The sequence below is a fragment of the Macrobrachium nipponense genome, chromosome 37 (genome assembly GCF_015104395.2).
Source record: "Macrobrachium nipponense isolate FS-2020 chromosome 37, ASM1510439v2, whole genome shotgun sequence".
NCBI lineage: Eukaryota > Metazoa > Arthropoda > Malacostraca > Decapoda > Palaemonidae > Macrobrachium > Macrobrachium nipponense.
The window spans coordinates 36,560,269-36,585,822 of NC_061097.1; the positions used below are offsets into that span (position 1 = coordinate 36,560,269).

Consider the following 25,554-nt stretch of genomic DNA (forward strand, 5'->3'; position numbering starts at 1 on the left):
AAACTATGAAGCATTAAACTAGACATTATTTGTGCTAATTTTGTTACTACAAAGACTCATTTGTAGACAACTGTACCATCTATTCCTGGATGATAACACATACTCTGAGAAGGTAAAGCAGCTCTGAAGTCGCAATACTGCAACTTCTTTGCTCAACAGTGTTAGGTTACTCTATACGTACGCTCATCCAAGTCTTTGTATGAAATGGAACTATGTAAAATTTAGGTCAAAGGCCAAGCACTAGGACCTATGAAGTCATTTAGCTCTGAAAGGGAAATTGAAAGTAAAAAGGTTTCAAAATTTAAAGATGTAACAGTAGGGAAATCTCTCAGTTGCACTATGGAACAACTGTTAAGAGAGTGGAAAGACAGAAGAAAGGGAATGTGAATGGAGGTACGGTAAAATGAATGGAAGCGGTTGCAGCTAGGGGCCAAAGGGATGGTGCAAAGAATCTTAAGTAATACCTACAGTGCACAGTGAGAAGTGCACTAATGACACTACCTCTATGGGGCCAAGTCTTAGTACAATAGTACTTGCTTGAGAAGTCATGTTCAAATGTCTCAACCTCTTCCCATTGCAAGAGGTTTATCACATGGATTCTGGGGAAAGTCATTGTAAATCATAGCTGAGAAGCAACGAGACACTGATTATAAGAGAGAAGGCCAGGCTTGGGTAAAGCATGCTAGATCAAGCTTTCTAGACAGGGTTACATATATATTTGTTGGGCGAGTTCTCAAAAAGGGAAGACTCCCTTCACAGACTAAAAACACTATGTCCCAGGTATGGTGGGTTAAGTTAGGCTGTATCTGTCTGTAAGAGGTTGCAGGAGGAGAAGAGAAAAGCCTATGCCAAGCCAGAAAACTGAGTCATACATAAGGTCAGGCTAGGGTTCAGCCGTTGGATTTTGACATTTATCATTTCTTGTTTTTAACAGTTTTTCCATTCTATTATTGGTATTATTCTAACTTGTGTTTTTCACCAATGTGAAATCATCAAATTCTTGTAAAACTAAAAAAACAATTACATTAACATTATGAAAAATACATAGGTATGTATTCAATAACATTCATATGACTGTAAATAAAACCTTATTGAAAAACATTGCTCATTTTTTAGGAGGGCTCAGTCCAATTCATTTTTTCTTCTAAATCAGTTGTAATAATACTGCATGCAGTTCCAGGTTATTGGCAGGGATTCCTTCCGTTCTCTGCCATTAACCAAAACTCTGCAATTCATGGCACTTATGGTGCTGATAACCGGTTAATGGCACCTCTTTTAATTCTAATTTTATGGCGCTAGACAATTGGCGTAAAACTGGATCGCCATTAACCGAGTCCGTCGATAACTGGGGACTGCCTTAGTAGGCTATTAGTAGCACGGATACTATAACCTTGTACCTGGTCAGATTACACCACTTAAAAACAATACTGTGTTAGCATCTACAACTTTAAACTAGATTATGGCCACTGGTCTAGTTCATTCCTACTTACCCTCCAGGCTATGAGAGTTTCTGGATGATACTTTGTCATCTTTGACACAACTTGCAAGCTTTTAAGTGTCATTTATGTGACACGCTGCTCAGATGACATCTGTCATCTTAATTTCTCACACTTACTACACTCCATCTGCTCAACATACACTCATTACATAAAGCCACATAACGATCCCATTCCCCTAACCACACACCTTCCCATTTTCCCCATCCACGGCCCACACAACCACTGCTATTTCCATCACAATGCTCTCCCACACCCTTTCTCCATTTATGACCTCATCAGAAAAATTGAACTTTTCATTGATTAAGCTCGTGTCTTCACTTTGTTATCTTTATCTGTTATTAGAAACTAAAGATTAGACCAGTGTGTGGATACAATTCTGGATTTAATACCCTGAATAAGCAGATGACCATGGGCTGTTAGCCTGTAGTTTCTTTGCAAAGTTGTCAATAATTGGATCATTTGGCTTCAGTATTTTGGCCTATATGTCTACCTGCTTGTATAGCCACATAGGGAGATTTGCTACATGTGAAACATGCACACACATATATGGTAATTCTAAGGAAAAAATCTGCACGGAGATAGTTTATTAGCAACATTTTCAACAGCCACATTAAAAAGGGTGTATAAAGATGAGATAAATTGGAAAATTTCAGAGATGAGAGAAATTTACGTTCTTTTGTTCGTGTTTTTACACAGCAAAGCTCTGCAGGATGCCATTTTACCTACGTAAGTAACAACCCTTTGGGGTTTTAACATAAAAACGTAAACAAAAGACGGTAAATACCTCATAGTATATATTTCCGTAAATCTCTCTTCAGTTATCTCACCCCTCCTGCATCATATACGTACACCCTTTTCTAAATTGTTCAGTTAAAAAACATGAGAGAGAGAGAGAGAGAATTTTTTCATCTAAGAAGTAGGTAGGCTACTGAGTCACACTCCACTACAATATATAATTTTCTAAACAATACCAATTACGGAGGACAAATTTTAAACAATACCAATTACGGAGGACAAATTTTCTGTTTAAAATCATCCCCCCCCCCCCCCTTTCTAATCATTGTAAATAATAGCACTAATATAATTCATACATACCAGTATCCATGAAAATGACAGAACATACCCATTAGGATGACTAATTGGCCATGTTATGCATGCCAATCCTAGGCTACTAGCCAACTGCTCTCCATGAAAGGAGACAAAGGCAGGCATAACTAGGTCAACCCAAATACTATGATATAGGGGCCTAACCAAAAAATTTAGGTTGTTGACCAAACAACCATATTGGCAGGAACGTTGGGACACTTTAAATCTGGCCCTGCCTAACCTACCCCTAATCGAGGTTAGGCTGGGCCCACAGGGGGGTGTTGAGGATCAAATATTGGGCTACTTTTGAAAACGCCACATTTTGATCTATAATTTCGCCCTGGGGGAGGGGTGGGGGAACAACGACTGGGAGAAAGCAATCCTCCTTGACCCCACGACCTCTTCCAAGGGTCATCGCCCGGTGTTGGCACCCGTAGGAGGCTCGTAGGCGAGACCTGACCCAGCCTATATCCCCAGCCTTAGGGGAAGACGACGAAGGCAGCTCGCCCCCAACGTCGAGGGAAGCGAAAGAATGTAAAGGGTAGGTAAATAGGAAGCTCACCCCTCTTATTTTTGGTGCCATTTTGCCTGGCGATGGAGACCTCCTGGTCAATCTTCTTCTCGAGGAAGTCTTGCTTCTTGATCAACATCTCTTCGGTGTCGCGCAGTTTTTGGATGGCTTCCCCCGCCGTAGGGGCCTTTTCGTTCTTGCCCCCGCCGAAAATCTTGCCGAAGATGCTCATTGCCTCGCGTGTGGGATGGACTGAGTCCTCTCAGGTCGACGGGGAAGGTGAAATTAGGCGTAATTCTTTGGGCACCTCGAGACGACCGCACTCTGGTAAACTCTCACCACCATCGGATAAACAAACTGCTGCTGGATGATGATGATTTGGGTTATTTTCACCGTGAGAAATTTCTTCGTTGTGTTTCCCTATTTCCCCTTTTCAAAGTCCAGTCACGTCTACTTTTCAAAATCACCGAAATTTCACGCCAATAATAATATCCTACATCACACATTCACGTCTTCTGTGTCACACTGAGCACGAGTTATCTGCAGTGAGAATAATGCGATCCGATCTGGCCATGACGTCATGTCGTGACGTCACGGTCAGCCTAACATGACTCACGGCGAGTGAACATAACCTAAGAATGGAATTCACAACAAGAAAGATACTTCGAAGTCATTCTGAAGGACTTTGTTGTGGTTTCTAGTATGACGATGGATGCGTCAAGCTATCATTCCGGTTTTAACGGAATGAGATCAACCAGTTTCAAGGAAATTCCGCTTGAGCCAGACTTTGCGGTAATCGAGTTGGTGCCAAAAACCATTTCTTATCAGTAGCATGAGACGATAAATTCCCATAGCCAGATAAATAGAATTTATGTAAAAAAGTGACTTATATAATTCACACTTAACCGAGTATACTCTGCCTAGACTAGCATTCACGTCAAGTCTTCTAGACGTCCCTAACCCGCAGAGGATAATCGCAAGTCAGTCTTATGTAGGTCATTGATTTGTCCCCCTAGGTCATGTGCTCTAGACAAGTGACTGAACTGGGGACCAGCCAAACACGCCCAACAGTTGCCCAGAATTTTAGCCAGGTTTAAGGGGGGTGGGAAGGTTTTCGAGTTGCACGTCAGAGTGGTGCAGTATAACGTCAATGAAGCCAATAAGTCGCAGGAAATGCCCACTCATCCTGAGAGTAGACTAGAATACGTTTGCTATCTTTAAAACACTTGAAAGTATTTTCTGCTCTAGACTCAACCTAGACATCGTAACCTGAAACAAGTGAGTAACTAAAGCTAATACATTTCGATCTTATTCATTTATTTGGTTATTTTTGATGGGGAGGCCGCCTTGAGTCACGATAAATTGATATTTGTGATTAGTAATATAAAACTGATTTTTCATTTTTGTTATTCGTGACAGAGACCAATACGATTAAGCCCTGCAGCAGGCTTCGGTGACGTGATAGCGTAAAATAATGAGTTAACACAGAGTATTGCCATTCCCCTGCACACGTCAAGGTTCAGGCGAAGGGAATCGCTTTTTGCATAAATAACGAGAATTTCGTTTTCTTTTCTTTTTTTTACTGCCGTTTTCTTTCGTTTTACATTAGACGGTCGTTACTCGTTTGTGCATTTAAAAATAGGATTTAATGATTGTATTCTGAGAGAGATTTCATAGACCTAGAGTAATACTGCATACGACATAGGCCTAACTATTTTCGATTTATAATTACTGATATTATATCAAATAATTGTCAATGCCTCTGCTTAGCAACGGGTCTCTGTTTGGTTACTGAATCCAGAAGCCCGTACCTCACCTCTCCCCCTCCCCCTCCCCCTTCCCCTACCCCTTCCTCAACTACCCCCAACCCAGAGCCCAACTAGGCCTATAGCCAGGACAAGGACATGAGATTTCCATAGCTTTGTGGTAAAAGAAATTATTAAGCTGTCACTGCATTGTCACAGTGGGTCTGCCCACTTATTTTCCTCGAGCTTAATCCTGTTTTACCTTATTTTTCTTTTGGTAAATGTGTAGGTTTCTTTCATAATAATAATAATAATAATAATAATAATAATAATAATAATAATAATAGTCTCAAAGAACCCATCGACTGGCTTTATTTCGCCTTATCTGTACAACATGAGGACCAACACAAGTATTTCGTCATTATTGTTTTTAAAAAACTAATTTTTTGTCTTGCCACTAGAGAATGATGTCATAATTTAACGATTAAATTTGTGTTGAGCCAAAGCATAAAATATTCCAATTAAAAGAGGGGGTGGGGTGTGCAATCTTGTATCGGTGAAATAACGATTAAAAAACTTCTTTAAAAATTGTTTTACCACGAAGAAAAGCACGGAAATGTCTTCGAGAATCGATAACGATCGATTCTGTGTTGCTTTAAAACTGAGCAAAACTGGTGTAGCCAATGAATTAGTGTGTTGCAAAATGAAAAAAAAAAAATGAATGGTGTGTTGCGCCACAAGAATGTCAGGCGGGATAAACAACTGTTACGTTTGTTTTGCTGGTGTAGACTCAACAACGAAGCTGTTTAGCCCAACTCAGTTGGAAAGGCACAGAGAGAGAGAGAGAGAGAGAGAGAGAGAGAGAGAGAATATCAGCGTAGTCTGGTTGACAGAAAATGAAAATGAGAAAAAAAAACCAGAGAGAGAGAGAGAGAGAGAATGGCAAAACAGCTTAACACACACAGAAGAAGAAGAAGGAGGGAGAGAGAGAGAGAGAGTGGAATACAATGTCGAAATAGCCTGGTAAACAATGAGAAAAAATGTAAAAATAGGGAATAGTTTAACAGAGAGAGAGAGAGAGAGAGAGATTCTTTAAAATACTTGAAAAAGAGACGGAGAACATGAAAAGAGAGAGAGAGAGAGACCGGAAACGACGTCAAAAATAGTCATAGTTGATATTTTCCCACTCAGTTCATGCTGACCGGTGGTGTTTTAGACTATAAATGCAGTGTATTTCATCTCATGCGTGCGTCCGTCCGTCCGGCTAGCTATTTGTGAGCGCACTCGCCCTCATACACACCCTGATTTGAGTATTAAAATTGAACACAGTGATAGACTGTACTACAAATGTATGAATTTGATTATTAAATTATTGTCTTTACTAATAGTTTCATCGTTTATGTGATCTTATAAGCTACTTGTGATGTTATTTGTATGTTAAGTAAGATTAGGTTGGTCCAAAGTTTAGGTTAACACCAGCTCTTGCGTTTTTCATCGTTTGTTATCTATTTGTTATATATATATATATATCTATATATATATATATATATATATATATATATATATATATATTAATATATATACGTAGTGTGTGACCTGCATCACCTCAAGAACTTCATGACTGTACGATCTCAATAATCTCACTTTTTAACCTCATTTTCCCCTATTTAATTTCAGAACAAACCACTTCCTCCCGCAACCGAAAAAGTGCGCAAACTCTTACCTTTCCATTTCCCGAGCCACTTTCGCCGAGCCATTGTGAAAACGAGAAAAATGATCGCGATTTCGTCAATGATCAGACCCACATCGACACTCCTGAGAATCACTCATAGATCGTTCACTCTATGCGCAAGCGATTGGCAGTGTTGTCGTAACGGTGTGCCATGATATTTTAGAATTATCCCACGCTAGGTTTTCGGCGTTTTGTGGCAGAATTATTAATTCCTCTTTAATTTCTCTTAGAATTCAGCATTGGCTGATTCCAGAGTAGTGATTCCAAGCCATCTCGTCTACCTACTATGGAGGATTTTAATATTTTAATTTTTTTCTGACATAGAAAGTCTATCGAGTGAATATGGCAACGTGACAAACAGCCATGGTGGTAAACCCCTCTTAGAGGGGAATTGGGTGTCTATGAGGGGGTTGGGGGTGAGGGCCACACGTCTCAAGATGACGGGATTGAAACCAGTTTTGCATGAGTAAATCAAACCAGAAACCAATAATCTCTCTGTTGATGTTTTATTTTCAATCATTGGTTGAACTTTTCTATATTTATTTGACTATAAATAGGATAAGTCTCGAAGCGTAAAGGTTAGGATATGTAGACACCTTTTTCTTATTTGTATTTAGTTAAGAACTTCTTTATATATGCGAAATAGTAGGCGTTTTCCACGGTTATTACGTAACAAACACGTTCATGACATTTTGCATGAACACAGCAAAATAACCAACCAGTATGTATCGTGAGCTGGACAATTCTACCAGAAAATAACAAAACACGATAATCGATAAATAAAAATACTCTAATTAGCATTAGTCTTGAAATGGAGGAGTAAATATATTTAAAATGGGTCTATGCTCAGTTTTATATTTAGGTAAGTTTTACATACTCATTCATACCTATGGATTTGTCTGTCCACGATAATCAGTATCAGCTGAAGACCTGAGATAGCTTCGCTGATAATACAATTCTTATGATTTTAAGAAAAGTTAATAAAATATTGTTTATATATTTTAAGAGAAAACTCATCAAATGTTGTAATGATGTAAGACGCAACTCACTAAATATTTTAATGAAACGATTGCGCAAAAGCTTAGGTTTATGGTAAAGAAATTCACATCAAAATAAGGCTGTCTGAAACTCATCGAATCATTCATATGCAAACTAAACCTAGGCCTACAGTTAGGCCTATCGTAATCTCGGCTTTATAAACTTTGAATAGCTGTGGTTATGCTTTTTTTATGTATTAGTAAGCATGTCTTTGGTATTGAATTGTTATTTATGCATCTTTTCACTCTTTGTATTTTTGTAATCACTGTCACCAGCAGTAAGACGGAATATATAAATTTGAGATAGGCTTAGTACAAATAAGGATTTTGAAAATGTAAAGTAGGCCTAGTATAAATGTCTTTTTGAAAATGTGAAGTAGGCCTAGAATAAATTTGGCTTTTGAAAATGTAAAGTAGGCCTAGTACAAATGTCTTGAAAAAGTAAAGTAAGCTTAGTAAAAATATGGCATTTGAAAATATAAAGTAGGCCTAGTAAAAATATGGCTTTTGAAAATATAAAGTAGGCCTATTTTGAATACTGCTTTTTTTAGTATTTTTAGATACGTTTTTAAAAACAAAGTTGTAATTAGTATACTCTACAAGTACAGTTTTAGGCTGACAATTATAAATGGAAAGTCGTTGAATTGTACAGTTTTTATTATTGTTATATAATGATACGGATATACATACGCACGCACACAATACACGCGCGCGTGCAACGGTAAATTGTTAGCAGTCAAGTTTCAAAGGAAGTACAAAAGTAATACTAGAAAACAGTAGACGGCAATCTTCTTTTTTTATATAGTTACAAGGAATTGCTTCTCACAGAACAAAGTTCCATTGGGGTATCTCGTTGTGCTCAACCTTTGCATGCATTGGCGTAGTCTCAGATGACGGAAACTGAAAGGAAATAGGCCTATGTTTAAATGAAGTATGATTATTGCAAGATTAATGAACAAGAGAGAGAGAGAGAGAGAGAGAGAGAGAGAGAGAGAGAGAGAGAGAGAGAGAGAGAGAGAGAGAGGAAATACATTACCAGCGGCGTCTGACAATCCTACGAAGCCCAGGCCTCCAGTTCGGCGAAATCGTCGTCCCTTTCTTTGTCCCTCTTGTTCCTGCCGGCTTCCGCCCTGGAAGGCAGCGCCGCCGTCGGGACGGAGGGAAGGGCGCCCGTGTCGAGGAGCTGCTCGTCCAGGTTCTCCTGCTCCAGCTCCTCCAACTCCGCCAGGAGGTCGTCCTGGTGAGGAAAGGGGTGGAGTTTTGAGCTTGTAGGTCTAATTTTATCTCAGAGGAAGTTGGTTGTATGGGACAGAATAGAACCAGTGGCTTTATTAAAGATTTCGTTCAAGGGAAATGGGTTACAAGGGACAGAATAGAACCAGTGGCTTCGACAGAATAGACCCAGTGATTTTGTTGGAGATTTCTTTAAGAGGAAACTGGTGATATTGGACAGAATAGGACCAGTGACTTTATCAATTGATTTTCTGGGACATTATAGAAAGAGTGGCTTTATAAACGAGTTATATGGGATAGAATGGAACCAGTGGCTTTATGCATCATTCATACGGGACAGAATAGAACCAACGGCCTTGTTAGAGATTTCTTTCAGTGGAAATTGGTGATATGGGACATAATAGAACCAGTGGGTTTATTAAGAATCACTAATAGAATATGAATTTTTAAAAATATCTATTTTATATTATGTCCTATTTTGTTATAATATTACATGTATTGCCTTCTACCGCCAGATCGTCTATTATTATAAAATAGAATAAATCCCAAATAATGTCCATAACCATTTAGCAAAACATCAAATAACTCACAATTCATGCCATGAAATATAATAATTCTAAAATTGATTATTCAAACGAAGTCACAAAAATATTAAAAAAAAAAAAAAAACTTAAAACTATTCTCAAAAGATCATAATAATCTCTGGGATATGACGTCACGCATGCGCCCGAGGTCGGCGATGGCGTCATCAACCGAACCGCGGCGGTGACGTCACTCCACTTACCTCGTCGACGTCGTTGCCGAACGCCAGACTGCCGCCGCTGATCGCCTCTGTTATCTCTCTCGCCAGGTCTTGCTGCTCGGCGATGTCGTCCATCATGTCGTGGACGCTGTCTACGTTCCTGGATAATAATAATAATAATAATAATAATAATAATAATAATAATCTAATAATAATAATAATAAACAGCTTATGAAAGCCGCGGAAATTTTGTTGAGTCTAGGTCTTCGTGGGGTCCAGTGATTAGACGTATGTTGGCGTCCCAGGTAACTGAATTATTTAAATGATTAATAATAATAATAATAATAATAATAATAATAATAATAATAATAATAATAATAGTCAGTAGGCATCTTAAGAAAGCCGCGAGTATTGTCTTGATAAAAAATAGACCTATGTCTAGGTTTCTGGTGAATTAATTGGTAATAATAATAATAATAATAATAATAATAATAATAATAATAATAATAATAATAATAATAAAGAAGAAGAAAAAGAATAAGAAGACGAGGAAAATAACTTAAGAATTCGACAGGAAATGTGGTATGAGTCTAGGTCCGTGTACGCGGTTAGACCTATATGACGTTGTTACTTAATTAAAAACAGATTGAATGTATCGACAGTTGGTCACTCATTTTGAATTAGAGTGCTCAAGTGCTCTGGAAAAACGCTCGAACTGCTGAGTACTGACTGCTCGCAAGATCTTATACTGAGTGATAGGATTGCCATTTTGTGAGATGTTCAAACATGATTCCAGAGTCGAACTTCCTTGAAATAACATTAAAACAAGTTTCCACTGAAAGGAACTGCACTTTTGTGCTTACGTGATTGGCGGCGTGTTAGAAGAAACTTATCCTTCATGTTGCGCTGTTATTACGCTGGATAGAGTCCAAAAAATGTGTTATTTTGGTGTGAATTTTGCAACTAAGTGGTAAAAATATGTTATTTTAGTGTGAATTTTGTAACTAAATAGTAAAATTATGTTATTTTGGGGTGAATTTTGCCACTGCATACTCAAAATATGTTACTTATTAATTTTGCACCTGTAGACGTAGTCAAAATATGTCATTTTTGTCTTCATTCAGTGTCTATACATAGTCAAAATGTGTTATTTGTTGATATGATATTTTCGTGTTAATGTTGTACCCATATAATCCAAATACTTATAAGACATGTGCTATTGTTAATGTTGCACCAAATAGCGTCAAAATAAGTCATTTGGTCAAATATTTGTACTAACAGCTTAGGAAAAAATTCTTAGCATTCACTTATAAACGAATTAGAAATATACTTTATGTTGCGGCCAAAAAGAACTTGCCTTTTAAGTTACACGTAACTTGCAACGAAGATTAAGTTAAAGGAAGTCAGACAGTCGAGTAAGGAGAGACTCAGTGAATGGATAAATAAAACAAAAAACAAATAAATGCAGTCCGTCAGGGGCCGAAGGGACATTCTCTCTTCTCTCTCTCTCTCTCTCTCTCTCTCTCTCTCTCTCTCTCTCTCTAAGTTAGCAAGAGCATCATTCTTCCAAAGACAAGTTTGCCTTGGCATGAGTATTAACCGTAATAATTACTCTCTCTCTCTCCTCTCTCTCTCTCCTCTCTCTCTCTCTCTCTCTCCTCTCTCTCTCTCTCTTCTCTCCAACATAAACTCATAATAATAAAAGGAAAATAAAGCGGAAACTCACATATGTTGGTGAGCAGCTTTGAGCGATTTGGCGGCCAATCCCATCGTCTGCAAGACGCTGGTGTTGGTACTGGCAGATTCCAGCGCTTCCCTCTGGAATTCCAGGGTGCTCAGAGTCCCGTCAATCTGCTGCAGTTGCTGCTCGTACTTCTTCTTGCGCTTCAAGGCCTGCAGCGCCACTGGAAAGGAGGAGGGGAATGCAGATTTTATCCTGATTAAATCGAGAGTGAATCGTATAGGCCTAAGGGCAGTTCAGTTTGGGCTGGTGGCTTCATGTGCAGTTTATTAGGTAAATGGTTAGACATATGGTAGATTGAAGGTATTATTATAGTAATTTGATAATTCAGAAGTAATATATATTTGACTTCTATCAATTAAATGTTTATATTAGACTTCTGCCAACTGGGAGTGATATAAGACTTCTGTCAGTTGTATTGAATATTAGACGCTGTTGGTTGTATTTAATATTTGACTCTGTCACTTCGAAGTGATATTAGAGTTCTGACAACTGGAAGTATTATCAGTCTTCTTCCAGTTGTATTCAACATTAGACTTTTGTCAATTAGAAGTAATAGTAGATGTATGTCATCTGAAAGTAATATTAGACTCAAGTCAACTGGAAATAACATTAAACTTCTGTCAGCTGGAAGCAGTGTTAGATTTGTCAGTTGGAAGCCATATTAGAATTATAATTGCTGAAAGTTATATTTGACCTGTGTGACAGGAAACAACATTAGACTAATGGCTGTAGAAAATGACAACAAACTTACGGTATTTGTACGCAATATTAGGTTTAGTTTAGATTTTAATAGTTCTGGAAGGTAGTACTAGATTTGCAGTTGGTGCAAGTTATGTTAAACTCAAGGTATTGGAAGTACTTTTAAATATACTTCAGTTTGAACTTAGTATTAGTATTATTCAGAAGAGACCCCTATTCATATGGAACAGTCCCATAGGAGCCATTGACTTGAAATTCTTCAAACTTCCAAAGAATATAGTGCTCACTGGGAAAGAAGTAACGGGAGGTAATGGGAAATACACAATTAGATCACTTATTAGAAAAAATGACAAATGAACAAATTAATAAATAGATAAAAATGTATGTAGAAAATTAAGATACACAAATTCTTTGCAGTCAAAACAGTCGTAAATTGTCAGCATATCGAGTTAAAAGTTATATTACCTAAGGTAACTTTGGTACAACTACAATTTTAACCTGGGTAAGACCGACTGCCAACATCAGCCTAACGAGAGAGAGAGAGAGAGAGAGAGAGAGAGAGAGAGAGAGAGAGAGAGAGAGAGAGAGAGAGAGACTGCAGCTAAGAGAACGAGTAAATGCAACAATACATAGACCTAGTCACGAAAAGAATACAGTTAGGTGTTTCTACAATTTGTAATTTTAAGGCCTGGCGGAAATGGCTATTTCCAGTTATTTTCATGCAAAAAATGCAATGGATAAAAAGGAAGCCTATTGGGAAACTAAAAATTTTTTTTATGTTTTATCTTTTCACCTATATATATGTATATATATATACATGCACATTTATAGTTAGAGAGAGAGAGAGAGCAATACTCATTGCCGATTAGACTTGCTTCGAGCCAAATCACTAATTCTGTCATTGAAAAAGCAAACTACCAAATGAATAGCCGTGGCCAACCCCGCTGACCCTGGCTGCATGTAGTTGCTAGCGGTCCCAATAAGGCAAATTATAACTGTTGCACATTCAGTTTTTAACAAGTGACATCCGGAGAGAGAAAGTTTAGTCTGAGAGAGATTTAAAACTCCCCTGAAAGGAGAAACCATCTTCGTTCACAAAGACATACAAAAGTAAATTCTGAGAGAGAGAGAGAGAGAGAGAGAGAGAGAGAGAGAGAGAGAGAGAGAGAGAGAGAGAGAGTTGAAATAAACGGTTGAAAAGGGTACCTACACTACTATCCATTGGACCACTCGAGGGAATGACTGCTGTATAATACTAGGCTTCGCCAACTTTTTTAGTCTAGCCCTACGTATGTTTTTCTCTTGTCTGAAGTCGTATTAAAATTCTGTGCGTTTCTTTCTGCCTTAACTTTTGGTTTGCTTGGCGAGGTTGCTTTGTTATTTTTGCTCCTTGCATTTGCTTGTGGAAATGGTTTTTTATCTTTAAATTATTACCTATGTATAAATTTCTTGGACTTTTTACGTACTAATTACATTATGGTTTACTTGTCAATTTTAATTCTGTAAACATGGCAGTTTAATGCCACAAATAACGTCTTAATATATATATATATATATATATATTATATATATATATATATATATATATATATATATATTATATATATATATCTTCGATATGCAAAGAATGGCGTCCACATGACGAAGCCTTCCGTATGTAATAGCTTAATTTTGCCGTCTACAGTTGCGAAGTTGGAATAGGGAAAGTCCACAACGAGAAGTTAGGAGAGAGAGAGAGAGAGAGAGAGAGAGAGAGAGAGAGAGAGAGAGAGAGAATCTCGGAGACAGACGGATGAGACTACAGCATAATAAGTACATACTATAGTAGATTCACATCACCCGTGCATTTGATGTCTAGGCCAGTCCCTTACGACGCTCCTGATTGGCTGTTGATAAGCCAGTCTCAGTACTGGAAACTCTCAATCTCTCGCGAGAGTTCACATGGGCAGGATCTATGTATGCTCCACCTCTCCTGAGGGATACGTCATTCCAAAGTATCCCTCAGTGCATCATACATCCTGCCTATGTGAACTCTCTCGAGAGAGACTGAGTTCCCAGCCCTGTGATTGGCTTATCAACAGCCAATCAGGAGCGACGTAAGGGACTGGGCTAGACTTGACGTCAAATCCACCTTAGATATGAATCTACTATAAGCTACTCGACACTCACCTCTCTTGTTCTTGGTGGCATTCTGCTTAGCCGTGGTGATCTCTTTCTGAACTTTGCTCTCGAGGTATTCCTGCTTCTTGATGAGCAGCTCCTCCGTGTCCCTGAGCTTGTGGATGGCGTCTCCTGTCGTGGGTCCTTCATGTTTGTCCTTCTTCTTGTGACCTGTGGGCGAGAAAGCAAAGCAGACACTTGTTTAAAAAGGCCTTGAGTGGTTTGGATTCAGCTACGTCAGATGAGAGGCTGCATTTATAATAATAATAATAATAACAACAACAACATCCTACATACGAAATTCTCAGATTCTTGTAGTCTTAAGAGTCATGACTGTTAATCAGTTTGATTTCTCTAAGATCCACGCGACTCAGGGGCGTGATCGGTATGGTCTTGGCCTGCCACCCCGGTGGCCGCGAGTTCGATTCTCGGGCATCTCCATTGAGGTGTGAGAGATGCGTATTTCTGGTGATAGAAGTTCATTCTCGACGTGGTTAGTCACGTAAAGCCGTTGGTCCCGTTGCTGAATAACCCTGGTTCCATGCAACGTAAAAACACCATACAAACAATCTATCTTCATCTTACTTCACCCATTTTCACCTCATGTTCGAACTATCTTGGTTAGTTCTGATCTATTTTTATCACTTAATTCCTTTTCCTTCTTCATTTGTCTTCAGATCCTTCTTTTTGCCATCTCTTGCCTTCCCTTCTCTTCCACCAGGATTTTCCCGTGGGTTCATCAAACTTGCATCTGCACTATTCAGCTTACTGTATTTCAGCGTCAGCATTTGATGAAACCAAAAAGCTAAATAAATTACCTTAATTATGTCAGTCATTATTATATTTATTAAAATGTTTAGTTTGTCTTTCTCTACAGTGATATTTTTTAATTATAACTCATGTTTTGCCATCCTTTTCATAGATATTAATAAATTTTTCCTCCTTTTCTTCACCAGATTTCTTATCATTTTCTACTTCTTTTAGCCGACACAACTAAAAATTGCAATTATTGGTAACATAAATTCATCTCTCTCAGTGAATTTTGTGCATGGTACTATCTGTTGTTGGTTACACCCAGTGTCGAGAAAATATTTGACTCACATTCTCATTCCAAATTATTGACAATCACATTTCTACAGGGATCATTTCTCATAATGTATCAATGAGATAACTGCATTCTCTCTTTTGCCTCTCATATTATGACAATTTACACTGCCAGTAACTCTTCCTTTTGTTATACATGTATTTTTCATTACGATCTTCCAGTTACTAAACAAAAATTAGAGTTAACACGACTTGGTCATTTCACTCCTTTCCTTTCTATTCTTTCCAAGCATAATAATTATTGCAAGTCATCTTTCGATGTTATTCCCAAACCTACCTTCACTTCTGCATTACTTTATGTTATTCACTTTTACATTAGGTTTGCTAAGCACATATATATCACCCTTTTGTTGTCATCAAAAGCATGGGGGTTTTCATAAAGACCACTAGAGACCTTTCTCTCATCATGCTAAGATCACTAACCTTTATGTTGGCATTAGCCGAGACTTTATAGCTTGTATAAGTTAATTAATCAGTCAACTGTTATGAGAATGGATTCCTCCCTTTTCACTTAATATCCTGTAACTACAGCCTATCCCCAAAAGGAATGATACACTTAACTTGTAAGTTGGGAAAGGATACTGTAATCAGGAGAAAGGATAGCAGGAAAGACATGTCAGCTTTCCACAATTAATTATCTGCCTTGACTTTACGTGGTAGATGGTGGCCTGATGAGGTGTTTGTTTTCTCTGTGACTCAGCAGGGGTACTTATCATGTACCCTGGGCATACACCTCTCTACTAAGTAAACTCCCTGGTCATACATCTCTCTAAGCAAACTCAGTGGTTACTCTTCATGTTTACAAGTAATGCATCCCCCTTTCTACAGCTCCCTTCAACTAAAAGATCTTTTTCCAAATACACGTACATTATATCTCTTATCTCCTTTCTAAGGCTTCCCAATGTTTTTAAAAGTGTAGGTATTAAAACCCCGTAACATTTATCTTTCTTCTTTTGTCATATCTCACGGGACACAGGCACCAAAGTCCATGATTTTATGTCATGTGGTGTCATTATCGTCTTGTGCAATAATGTTCTCGCTTTCTCTGATGTTTAGTGTGAAAAAAGTAAGCTACCTGGGCACCATTTCTTATCAAAATGGAGTCACAACCCTTGTTATGCCTAGCGCATCAGTATACATTATAACGTTTTTTCCACTTCCAGCAGTTGTTTCTAGTGGATATTGCTTACTCACTTTTTCTGATGAGATATGAATATGTTTTTCCAATTTTTCTGAACTTAATCTTAAGAGTTTAACTCCAAACAAAAAGATATTTCAGGATCAAGTTTTCCATTAACCATCACAAGGATCTGTAAATGGATTTGCTTGCATTCCAAGACTAAAATCCCTAAATCAGGAGTCAAAAGGAAAAAATCTGTCCTTACACTAAAGGCCAACAATGAAATAAAACTTCCTCCTACCTAATTTCTTCTTGAAGATGCTCATAGTCCAGTGTCTCTTCTAGGTATAAAGGTATTTGTTGGTCAGTTGATGTCACAACCTGTGATAGACGGTAGCAACTCGTCCAGAACTGATTTTATCTCCTATTTCCACATCTAGCTTGACACTCCAGATAAGACATGATAAGATAATATTATCATCACAGACTTATTTTCCTCAGTGGTTGAACCACAATTTTATCCCTTCGTTTTTGGCTGCCTCGTTTCATAAACAAGCTGTTTTTATTTCTAAATAGAATGGAATATACAATTTAGGCCAGAGGCCAAGTGCTGGAACTTATGAGGGTATTCAGCTTTGAAATGGAAATTAAGTGAATTTGAAAGGCGTAACAAGAGGAATACGTCGCAGTTAACTATGAATCAATTGTTTGAAGAGGGTGAAATGTAAAATGGGAGAGAATATGAAAGGAGGGACAGTAAATGGAAGAGGTTACAGCTATGGGCTGAAGAGATGCTGCAAAGAAACCTATATAATGCTTACAGTGCACCACATTAGGAGCACTGATGGCACTACTCTCCTATGGGGGATAAAATTGACATTTCTTTTTTAATTATATCATGTGGTAAGATGTACCACATTTAAGTTTACTCTTCAGTAGCCCTTTACTTTACCAGATGCTTCACTGGTCTAGTCTTCATGTGACATGTTTAAGGTGACAAAGATCCTATAGTTTAGCCAACACATGGAGACTCCAAGATTCCCTACACTTCATGGCTATTCTAACTTTTCTAGCAGTAACCATTCTGTATTTACACTTAAGTAATTCTGTTTAGATTTATCAGCAAAATGCATTGTTTAAAAAGGTAGCATAGCAACCTGCATTAGTAATGAAACTGATAAGTAAGGAAGTCTGAGAACCTCAGATTTTAAACTGTGGAGTTATTGCATTTCTACATTCCTTATATGTATCTCATTGTGATGTCAGTCATATTGAAATGTTTTTAGTCTAGGTTGGTGTTATTGTGTCCTGTGATATTCATATGGTGGAGTTTTGACATTAGGTTGTTGGTACATTGTATCTGAAGTAAATAATTTTTTAATTTAGTATCGCCCTTGTTAATAGTAGTGAATCTCAGTACAATTGTTACCCACTCTGTAGGCTATGCAGTATAGTACTAAGGAGATAATCGCAATAACCCCCAAATTACAGTATGTACTTTATGTGACACCTCATTTCACATCACATCACCCTTGCATCTTTTAATCTTCAATTCAAGGGAATTCTAATAAGAAATAAGTAATATATTTGGATTTGTTAAAAAACAACGCTGTGTGTGTTACCTTTAAAATTACATTGTTTTTTTTGGGTATATATATCTTTAACCACAAATATTTCTATTAATGTACCAATGTACCCATGAAGTTGCTTTTATAAAAATTACTGAAATATTTTTGACTTGCAGTATATTTGGTATTCTGATTGCAAATGTGGACAGACAAAAGCCTGTAACAGGAGGAGGTTAATCACACGCAACTCCAACTTCCTTATTAGATTCTTTATTGGCTTAAATACATAAAAATAATATTTCACAATAATGAAACTTATCACAAAAATACCACTTAACCAAACTGCAAAATCAGTTGCAACTTTGTATTTGTATTTTGTTATGAAGAAAAGTCATAACTACAACATTCTACATGTGCTGCATGATCTCTCTGGGTAGAAATACTATCTAAGATAATTTGGGCCGCTTGGCAGGCGGAGGAGGCATCAGATCCCTGTCAGGCTTTCTGTAGCCTTGCTCGTGGATGAATTTCAAGAGGTATTCTTGAGTGACGGGGTTCTTGATGCTGTTGCATACGGCTGTAGAGAGAAGAAAAAAAGTCAGGCATAAATTAGTTCAGTACTTTTAGAATACAATATAGAATTTAGACAAATGGCCAAGTGCTGGAACTTACCTATAATCATTCAGCACTGAAAGGGAAACCAAGAGTATAAAGGTTTGAAAGGTGTAACAGAAGGGAAACCTCGAAGCAGCTGTACTATGAATAAATTGTTAGGAGAGGGTAGAAAGAAAGGGAATAATGAACACAAGTACAGTAAAAGGAGTGAAAGGGGTTGTAGCTAGGAGCTGAAGGGACGCTGTAAAGAACCTGTTCAGTACTTTTAGACTGAATTTAGAACCTGTTCAGTACTTTTAGACTGAATTTAGATCTAATTTTCCAAATGAAATACCTGACCCAACAGAAAGCTATCACCTGCAGACTGTAGAGAGAACTAAAAGTTCTTCATAGCATTCATTCATCCACCAACCACTTTGCTGCTGCCTTTTATTACTTTCTATCACACCAAACTTTAAAACTGTACATCATTCACCCTTTGGGTGAGTCCTGTCTCCAAGAGATGACTTACTGGTACTATTACACTAACTAGTGATGATAAAGAACAGTAATAATGACATTGCACTCGATACTCTTGGCTCATACCTGATATGTCTAATATATATATAATGAAATGTGACTTAAGGGTCTTCTGAAACTAACTTATACCTGATGATGTTTGATATATCTGGAGCGTAATGCGTTTACAATGCTACTGATTAAAAAGACAACTTCCTTAGTCAACAACTAGATTTCTTCTGTCTCTATACAATAGCCTATAGATTACTGTTATAGTACTTAAATTAACAAAGCAGTGGAAACTGTTAAGGATGCAATGTTCAGGATTGCTATTTATCATAGGTTGAGACTAGTGTTCATCATGCTTTATAGAGTTTGGAACTTTATTTTTAGCCGCACTCCAGTCTTAGGTTATTCAAATATCTGAAGATATTCACTCTGCTGACATTTACATTATTGAGTGAAAAGGAGAAGAAAAAAAGTTGATGTAAACTGAAGTCACTTCCAGCAACTAACAGGCTTAGCAACTAAAATCACAATCTTGGAAAAAAACTACACAATAATTACCCATAATGGGTGAAAGTAATATATAGTGGATGTCAAAGCATGAAAAACACTATGCTCATCCTCAAAGCCAGTAACAACAAGGAGTCTATGACAAACATGTGACTCAGTGCCTTAAGTAAAGTCAATTTCATAAAAAGATAACTTAGACCACAGAAATACTAGGCATACATACCAAGTGCTGTCGTATAGCTATTAGGAAAAGATTTGTCTGTTCTTTCACGCATGAAGACCCAACGGTTAGTCTCGAACTTGCACTCTACGATCTTGTTATCGTACTGCTTCAGAGCTTTATTAACTTTCATTTCGCCAAATGGTGGATCAAACCCACCCACATACAACTGACCTACAGTCTGTGGAAGTATTCTGCAAAAATAAAGAGAATAATAATGTGGGAAATATTCTGCAAAAATACTGAAAGGAGGCAAACTTAAAGTATTCTGCAAAATGACTGGAGAAAAAAAAAGGGGGGCATAAAAACCTTTTCTATCGATGTTTTGAAACTTCCATCTCCTGAAGATATTTCCGCTAATATTGATTACAGTTCAACTGAAATTCTCCAGTCACAGAAAATTTTGTTGAAAGTAGCCCATTAACCTATGACAATTATTCAGATATCAGCTACATTATTATATTAAGGTTTTTTTTTCTAGCTACCTTTCACACTGACAAAGATTTGCTGATAATTTCATAAACTGAATGATAAATGTATGTATAAGTTAGCTTATGAGAGCGATTATATGTTATTTCCGTACTGTTAGCTGTGGGATATATTAAGTGCTAACTGTAGGTTACATTATACGGTCACTGTTACTCAGACATTGCTACTTATCAAAAGGCAAGACTACCAACACAGCAAGTAAGTTGACAAGCTACTATGGAAGAAATGAATACAGTAACAGTACAACTGAAAATTGAAAAAAATAATTGAAACAATTTTTCTCATCAGGTGCCTTCACAGTAACAATCTGCAGGAAACTAATCAAAACCACCAAAATCTTCTGCGTTAAATCTTTAATAAAAACATGAAAATACAACACATAAAATAAGGCCATTCCTATCATACCTGCTTTATTTACAAATGCATTTAATAAACTTTACGTTATCCCAAAAATGATAGCCACACATTTTTCTGATTGCAGAGTTAAGGACATACAAAAAATAAATTTCTGGAGCCTTTTTAGATAATATCTGTATTTCATAACAACAATTTTCATTTAAACAGCAGGAATCAAAGACAAATGTCACACAGCATGTACAAAATTAAAGATGGTTTCCACCATCAGGCGAAGGATCGGATGAAATTTTTCATCTGAGGTCAGATACTAAATGAAAAGTGTGGTGAACAAAAACTATGGGCATTTGGAGTACTACTCAATATTCCCTAACATAAAAAAGTCATTACTACTTTCTATAATACTTGATTTCAAACTCCTCTAACTACCTTTCTTTAAATATGTTTGAGTCACTCATAAGTAATATCTATACCATATTTAAACTTTCCATCTAATGCTATGGCATAAACACAACAGCAGTCCCATTTGGGAATACGTACTGACTGCTTTTGAATCAAATTGGAACTTCAAAAGTTCAAGCTTAAGTGCAATGCTTTACTAGCATAATGCTATTATTCTCCTTCCATTTTAATACATTTTTATCAATTTATTGTTTATTTTTTAATATGTGAGATCTCTTCCTTCCTTCTGTATTTCCCTTTACATTTCCTTTTACATACTTCTTCCTACTGAACACCGTAATATTCTTTGAAAACTTGACTTTGAAGTCAATCGCCCCTGTAGGCTTGTTCCATTTAAATAGGGTTCATCTTCTGAACAATAATAATAAAAAAAAATATGAACTTACCCCTCTCCTGTCTTCCTCACGACTTTTAACTTAAAATCAACGGAATTTAGACTAGCTGGTTTCCACTTTAAAACTTCATCACATCGGCCAACAATGTAGGGCTGGAAAGAGAGTACACCCAATATATTAAAAGGGTAAAATCATTATGCAAATATTGATAATCAAACTGGTCTTTTACTCATAATACAGCCTCAAAATATAAACATACATAAAAACAGTAATGGTTATTGTCATAATTTTTTAATTAGTCCTCATTCATTTAGCATAAAGCATGCAAAAAATTATTAGCATAAAAGACATGAATTTGTCATCCGAGCAGATTTTTACAACAATATGCAGATAAAAATCAGTGTATAATTTAAAAAATAAATCATGAATATTAATGCAAAAACGCACAGAACTTGATTTACAATCGGAGATTCACTTAAATTTGCCAGAATTATCGTGCAAAATATGGTCTGGATGAATAACTTTATAAAACAGCTTCTCATAGCAAAAAGCCCCAGCAAAAAGCCCCCAACTGAATACTGTATACAATTACTGTACCTGTGTACAGGTTGTACCTAGTGTACAGTGCATGTCATTTATGGTACACTTATGTTTAGGCAGATAAAAGCATGGCCAAATATTGCAAGTTCATCTTTATAGGTATAGAAAGCAGGTGTGACCAAAACACCAACATTTCAATGAAATTACTACTGATACTCTCTCCCACCTAGCTGTCCCACTTCTGTTACTTGCATCACTCACATTACCAGCTTGCATGAAAGAACAGATCCTTCATGCAAGCCACAAGTCTAGAATTATATTAATAATACTACAGGAAACATTTAATTTACTTTTCAATAAATAAAACTCATTAGCTGAAGAAATAAAATCAATCTGGAAACATTCATGGCATAAAACAATCCCTAAATTGCTAAGTTCATGATAAGTCCTCAGCAATTATACTCACTTCCATCTCAGGCTGAAATATTAAGCCATCAGGCTCATGGCTCAATTGTGACTGGAATGCCGGACTTAAGAGCTTAGAGGTGTTGTGGAAATTTGCATCCCAAAATTCTTTTCTCCGTACACTGAACGGCTCCTTTTGTTTGTTAAGGAAGCCCTTTTCTATAGCTGCATTTCTTGGTAAAATAATGTCTGTCTGAAATGATAAGACGGACTAAATTACTAAAGCACATTCTCACACTTGACTGAGTCTTATAATATAAATTTCCAATAACAAAATTATGAACATACTTTGTGACCATGCTAATTTTGTCCTACAAGCATCCAACTTTACATTTAAATGACTAAAATCATGAAATTTTGAACACTGAGCCAAGTGTAATATCCTTCATATCAATGTGGTTCTGAATCCATCTAATTTGGGGAAACAGATTACATTCAGCATAACACTGCATAGAAGAAATGGAAAAAACAATGGGACAAATATATGTTAACAAACTACAGTAAACCAAGTCAGTGCTGACATGCAACTAAAGTTTTATGAAGAAAACTATTAATGCAAGCCAGTGGTGAAAAGCAAATATTAGTTTTCAATGCCAAAGTTAGTGTCTACCAGAAATTGAAAACTAAGAAAAAAATATTAATTAAATACACTGCATATAACTACATATGGTATCCAGACTTAGCCTACATAACAAAACACTAAAAGCATGTCCATTAAGTGGAATTTAATTCTAAAAACAATTAAGACACAGAGTACTTATGAAGGTTAAAGCTTAGGAGGGAAAACTCCTGAAGGCTTTGGAAATGACATGCTGAGATTAAAGGTTTTGGAAAGGCAAATAAATCTTAGATGTACAGTACAGGCTAGTAAAACTTATTCAAGTGTTCTAAACGTGCTACTCACATTTATTCGTTCGTATCTCATGTGAAAGGTATCATTTATAATATCTTTTCCTTGGATTCTTATGGCATCATAAATTAAGTACCTTGGGTACTTGACCTTAGTTTTTGGGTCGACATCTATCACCATTTCCTGGAAAAAATCAATTTTCTAAAATTATGTTTTATAGTGTAAACAAAAATGACAAATTTTTTACCAATTTGTATTTTTCATAACTTACAAACCTGAGGTCTTAACATTAGGATAAATACTCAGCCCCAGCTGGAATCCGGTAAAGTTTAAAATAATTGTGTACGCAAGGGACTATTGGCATCTCTGTTTGGTCACGAGACATGTGGAGCCACCCACATTCCCCTCATTAACTCGTGACCCCGTTAGTTATTCTTCCAACCCAGGTTAGTTGATAGAGGGTTGGTTAGAGGTGGGCCTTTGTATGTTAAGACCTCAGGTTTGTAAGTTATGAAAAAAAAACAAATTGTTCATATACGAAACAAACCTTCGGTCTTAACATTAGGATAGACTTACTATTGGTGGGAGGAAAGTACTATTAACCAACTGGGAGTTTGCCACCTTTGATCAGTTTTCTGAATACCAGAATTCTACGAAACAACTGACCAGTATTTCCAAATCTAAGACATATGAATATCATAGAGTCAGACTTGTCTCTAATTATTAAAGAAAATAATTTCACTGAGACCACTGTTCTAACACCCTAAGACAACATATAATTTAGTACATGTATTTACATAATTAGCTGCCTCCACTGAATGTCAAATTAATTAAATCAGACTATTTGGCCTATATTCTACATTCTGTTCTATTCTATCTTACCCCATCAAGCAGAGTGTCTGACAGGTGAACACGCAGGTCATGTTTCTGCCTAAACTCAATTTCAGGCACTTGGAAGATGCAATGATCTCTGTCTGCGAAAAACACCTCTCTACGTCCATCTGGAAGTTAAAACAAAATATTCATGGCAACCAATTTAACAGAAGTGGGTTTTTACCCTTAGTCTACATTCAATATTAGTATACACATCAGTAAACACATAAAAATTTATAGATTCTATCAAAATATACAAAATTAAGTCAATCCATTATGTTAGGTCATCACATAATACAAATTACATATCTGAAAAGTTCTGTAGCAAACCATGTTTGTATTACATATCCGAAAAGTTCTGTAGCAAACCATGTAAGTAAATGTATGCTTATACAGTACATTATTTGGTATTTATTATCATGGTATCTTTTCTGTTTAAATTAATGAAAAAAGAGAGAATATTCAATAGGATTAAATAAATTACATACAACCAACTTAAGGAACCATAACTTCTTTTCTTTCTCATATATATAGTGTATTAGAGTATCTCAATAACAGACACTTTGGAGGTCTGAGGAGACCATTACCAGAAAATTTCCAATATCATAAAGTTTTCTGGTCTAGCCTAGCCTACAATAAGCCCTATAACTAGCACCAAATATCACTAATAGACACTTGTAGAGTGTTAAGTAAACAGTTTCATGAATATGAATAAAAAATACTAGTGTTCCACTATGGATCCATTGAGCATTTATTTGTTACTGTGTTACTGTGCAAGATCTGGAACAGATGCTTGAACAGAATTTGGTGGTAACTGACATAAAGTTAAAGGGAGAAAAGTATAAGTGAGAGAAAAGTATAAGTGACTTTGATGAGGATTTAGTTATGTGGTGTGGTAAGTCGGGATGAATACATAATAAAATTAATCAAGGGAATAGCAGATACAAAAGCAGCACAACAAAGAGACCAAGAAAATCATGGAATGTGGGCAAAGATGAGGAGCTAGACCAGAGTTGGAGCTGAAGTGGAAAGTGCACATGGTACAAGAAAGTGGAGAAATCATATTTCACATCTAATCTTGTCAAGGGAAAATCTGATGTAAAACATTAAGATCATTATCATGCAGGTCTATGGAAAAAGGCACAGGCTGATCACAAAATAAGCAGACACACAGAGTTCACCATAACATTGTTCAATATACTAAGGAGATACATAAATTCCTCAATTGGATGATCACAGTACGTACAAAGTGGATGCACAGGCTAAACAGCAATCTTAGAGGATGTTTGGACTGAAATGCTATAACAAAGGACACAAGAAAATACACAGCAATAATTACAGATCACATAATACAGTT

The 25,554-nt window shown here is 36.7% G+C and overlaps 4 protein-coding genes across 4 annotated transcripts in view; 1 reads left to right on the plus strand and 3 right to left on the minus strand.

Moving 5' to 3' along the window:
- LOC135209127 (charged multivesicular body protein 4b-like) overlaps window positions 1-3,469 on the minus strand; it is a 41,970-nt gene extending 38,501 nt beyond the window's left edge. The window contains 1 exon segment of the mRNA XM_064241770.1: window positions 3,148-3,469. Coding sequence (XP_064097840.1) covers window positions 3,148-3,328 — 181 coding nt within the window. The 5' untranslated portion in view covers window positions 3,329-3,469.
- Window positions 1-25,554, plus strand: part of LOC135209134 (uncharacterized) — a 594,318-nt gene that overhangs the window by 487,453 nt on the left and 81,311 nt on the right. The window lies entirely within an intron of this gene.
- Window positions 8,250-16,833, minus strand: LOC135209128 (charged multivesicular body protein 4c-like). The gene is made up of 6 exons (XM_064241771.1): window positions 16,714-16,833; window positions 14,198-14,359; window positions 11,312-11,489; window positions 9,628-9,745; window positions 8,647-8,847; window positions 8,250-8,510 (listed from the first exon to the last, which is right to left on the minus strand). The coding sequence occupies exons 1-5, from the start codon at window positions 16,736-16,738 to the stop codon at window positions 8,665-8,667; spliced, it is 666 nt and encodes a 221-aa protein (XP_064097841.1). The 5' UTR covers window positions 16,739-16,833; the 3' UTR covers window positions 8,250-8,510; window positions 8,647-8,664.
- LOC135209129 (mRNA-capping enzyme-like) overlaps window positions 18,229-25,554 on the minus strand; it is a 29,748-nt gene continuing 22,422 nt past the window's right edge. Inside the window, exons 8-13 of the mRNA XM_064241772.1 lie at window positions 24,207-24,325; window positions 23,379-23,507; window positions 22,476-22,667; window positions 21,521-21,621; window positions 19,833-20,023; window positions 18,229-18,557 (exon numbers count right to left, since the gene is read on the minus strand). Coding sequence (XP_064097842.1) covers window positions 18,427-18,557; window positions 19,833-20,023; window positions 21,521-21,621; window positions 22,476-22,667; window positions 23,379-23,507; window positions 24,207-24,325 — 863 coding nt within the window. The 3' untranslated portion in view covers window positions 18,229-18,426. The remainder of the gene's footprint in view (window positions 18,558-19,832; window positions 20,024-21,520; window positions 21,622-22,475; window positions 22,668-23,378; window positions 23,508-24,206; window positions 24,326-25,554) is intronic.

Bases quoted from the DNA above. Each gene is read 5' to 3' on its own strand.
- LOC135209128 (XM_064241771.1), bottom strand. From the start codon at position 16,738: ATGAGCATCTTCAAGAAGAAATTAG. The intron at 9,746-11,311 runs GTGAGTTTCCGC...ATTATTATCCAG, and splicing joins AAAGCTGCTCACCAACATAT to GAACGTAGACAGCGTCCACG. The intron at 8,848-9,627 runs GTAAGTGGAGTG...TTTCCTCACCAG, and splicing joins TCGGCAACGACGTCGACGAG to GACGACCTCCTGGCGGAGTT.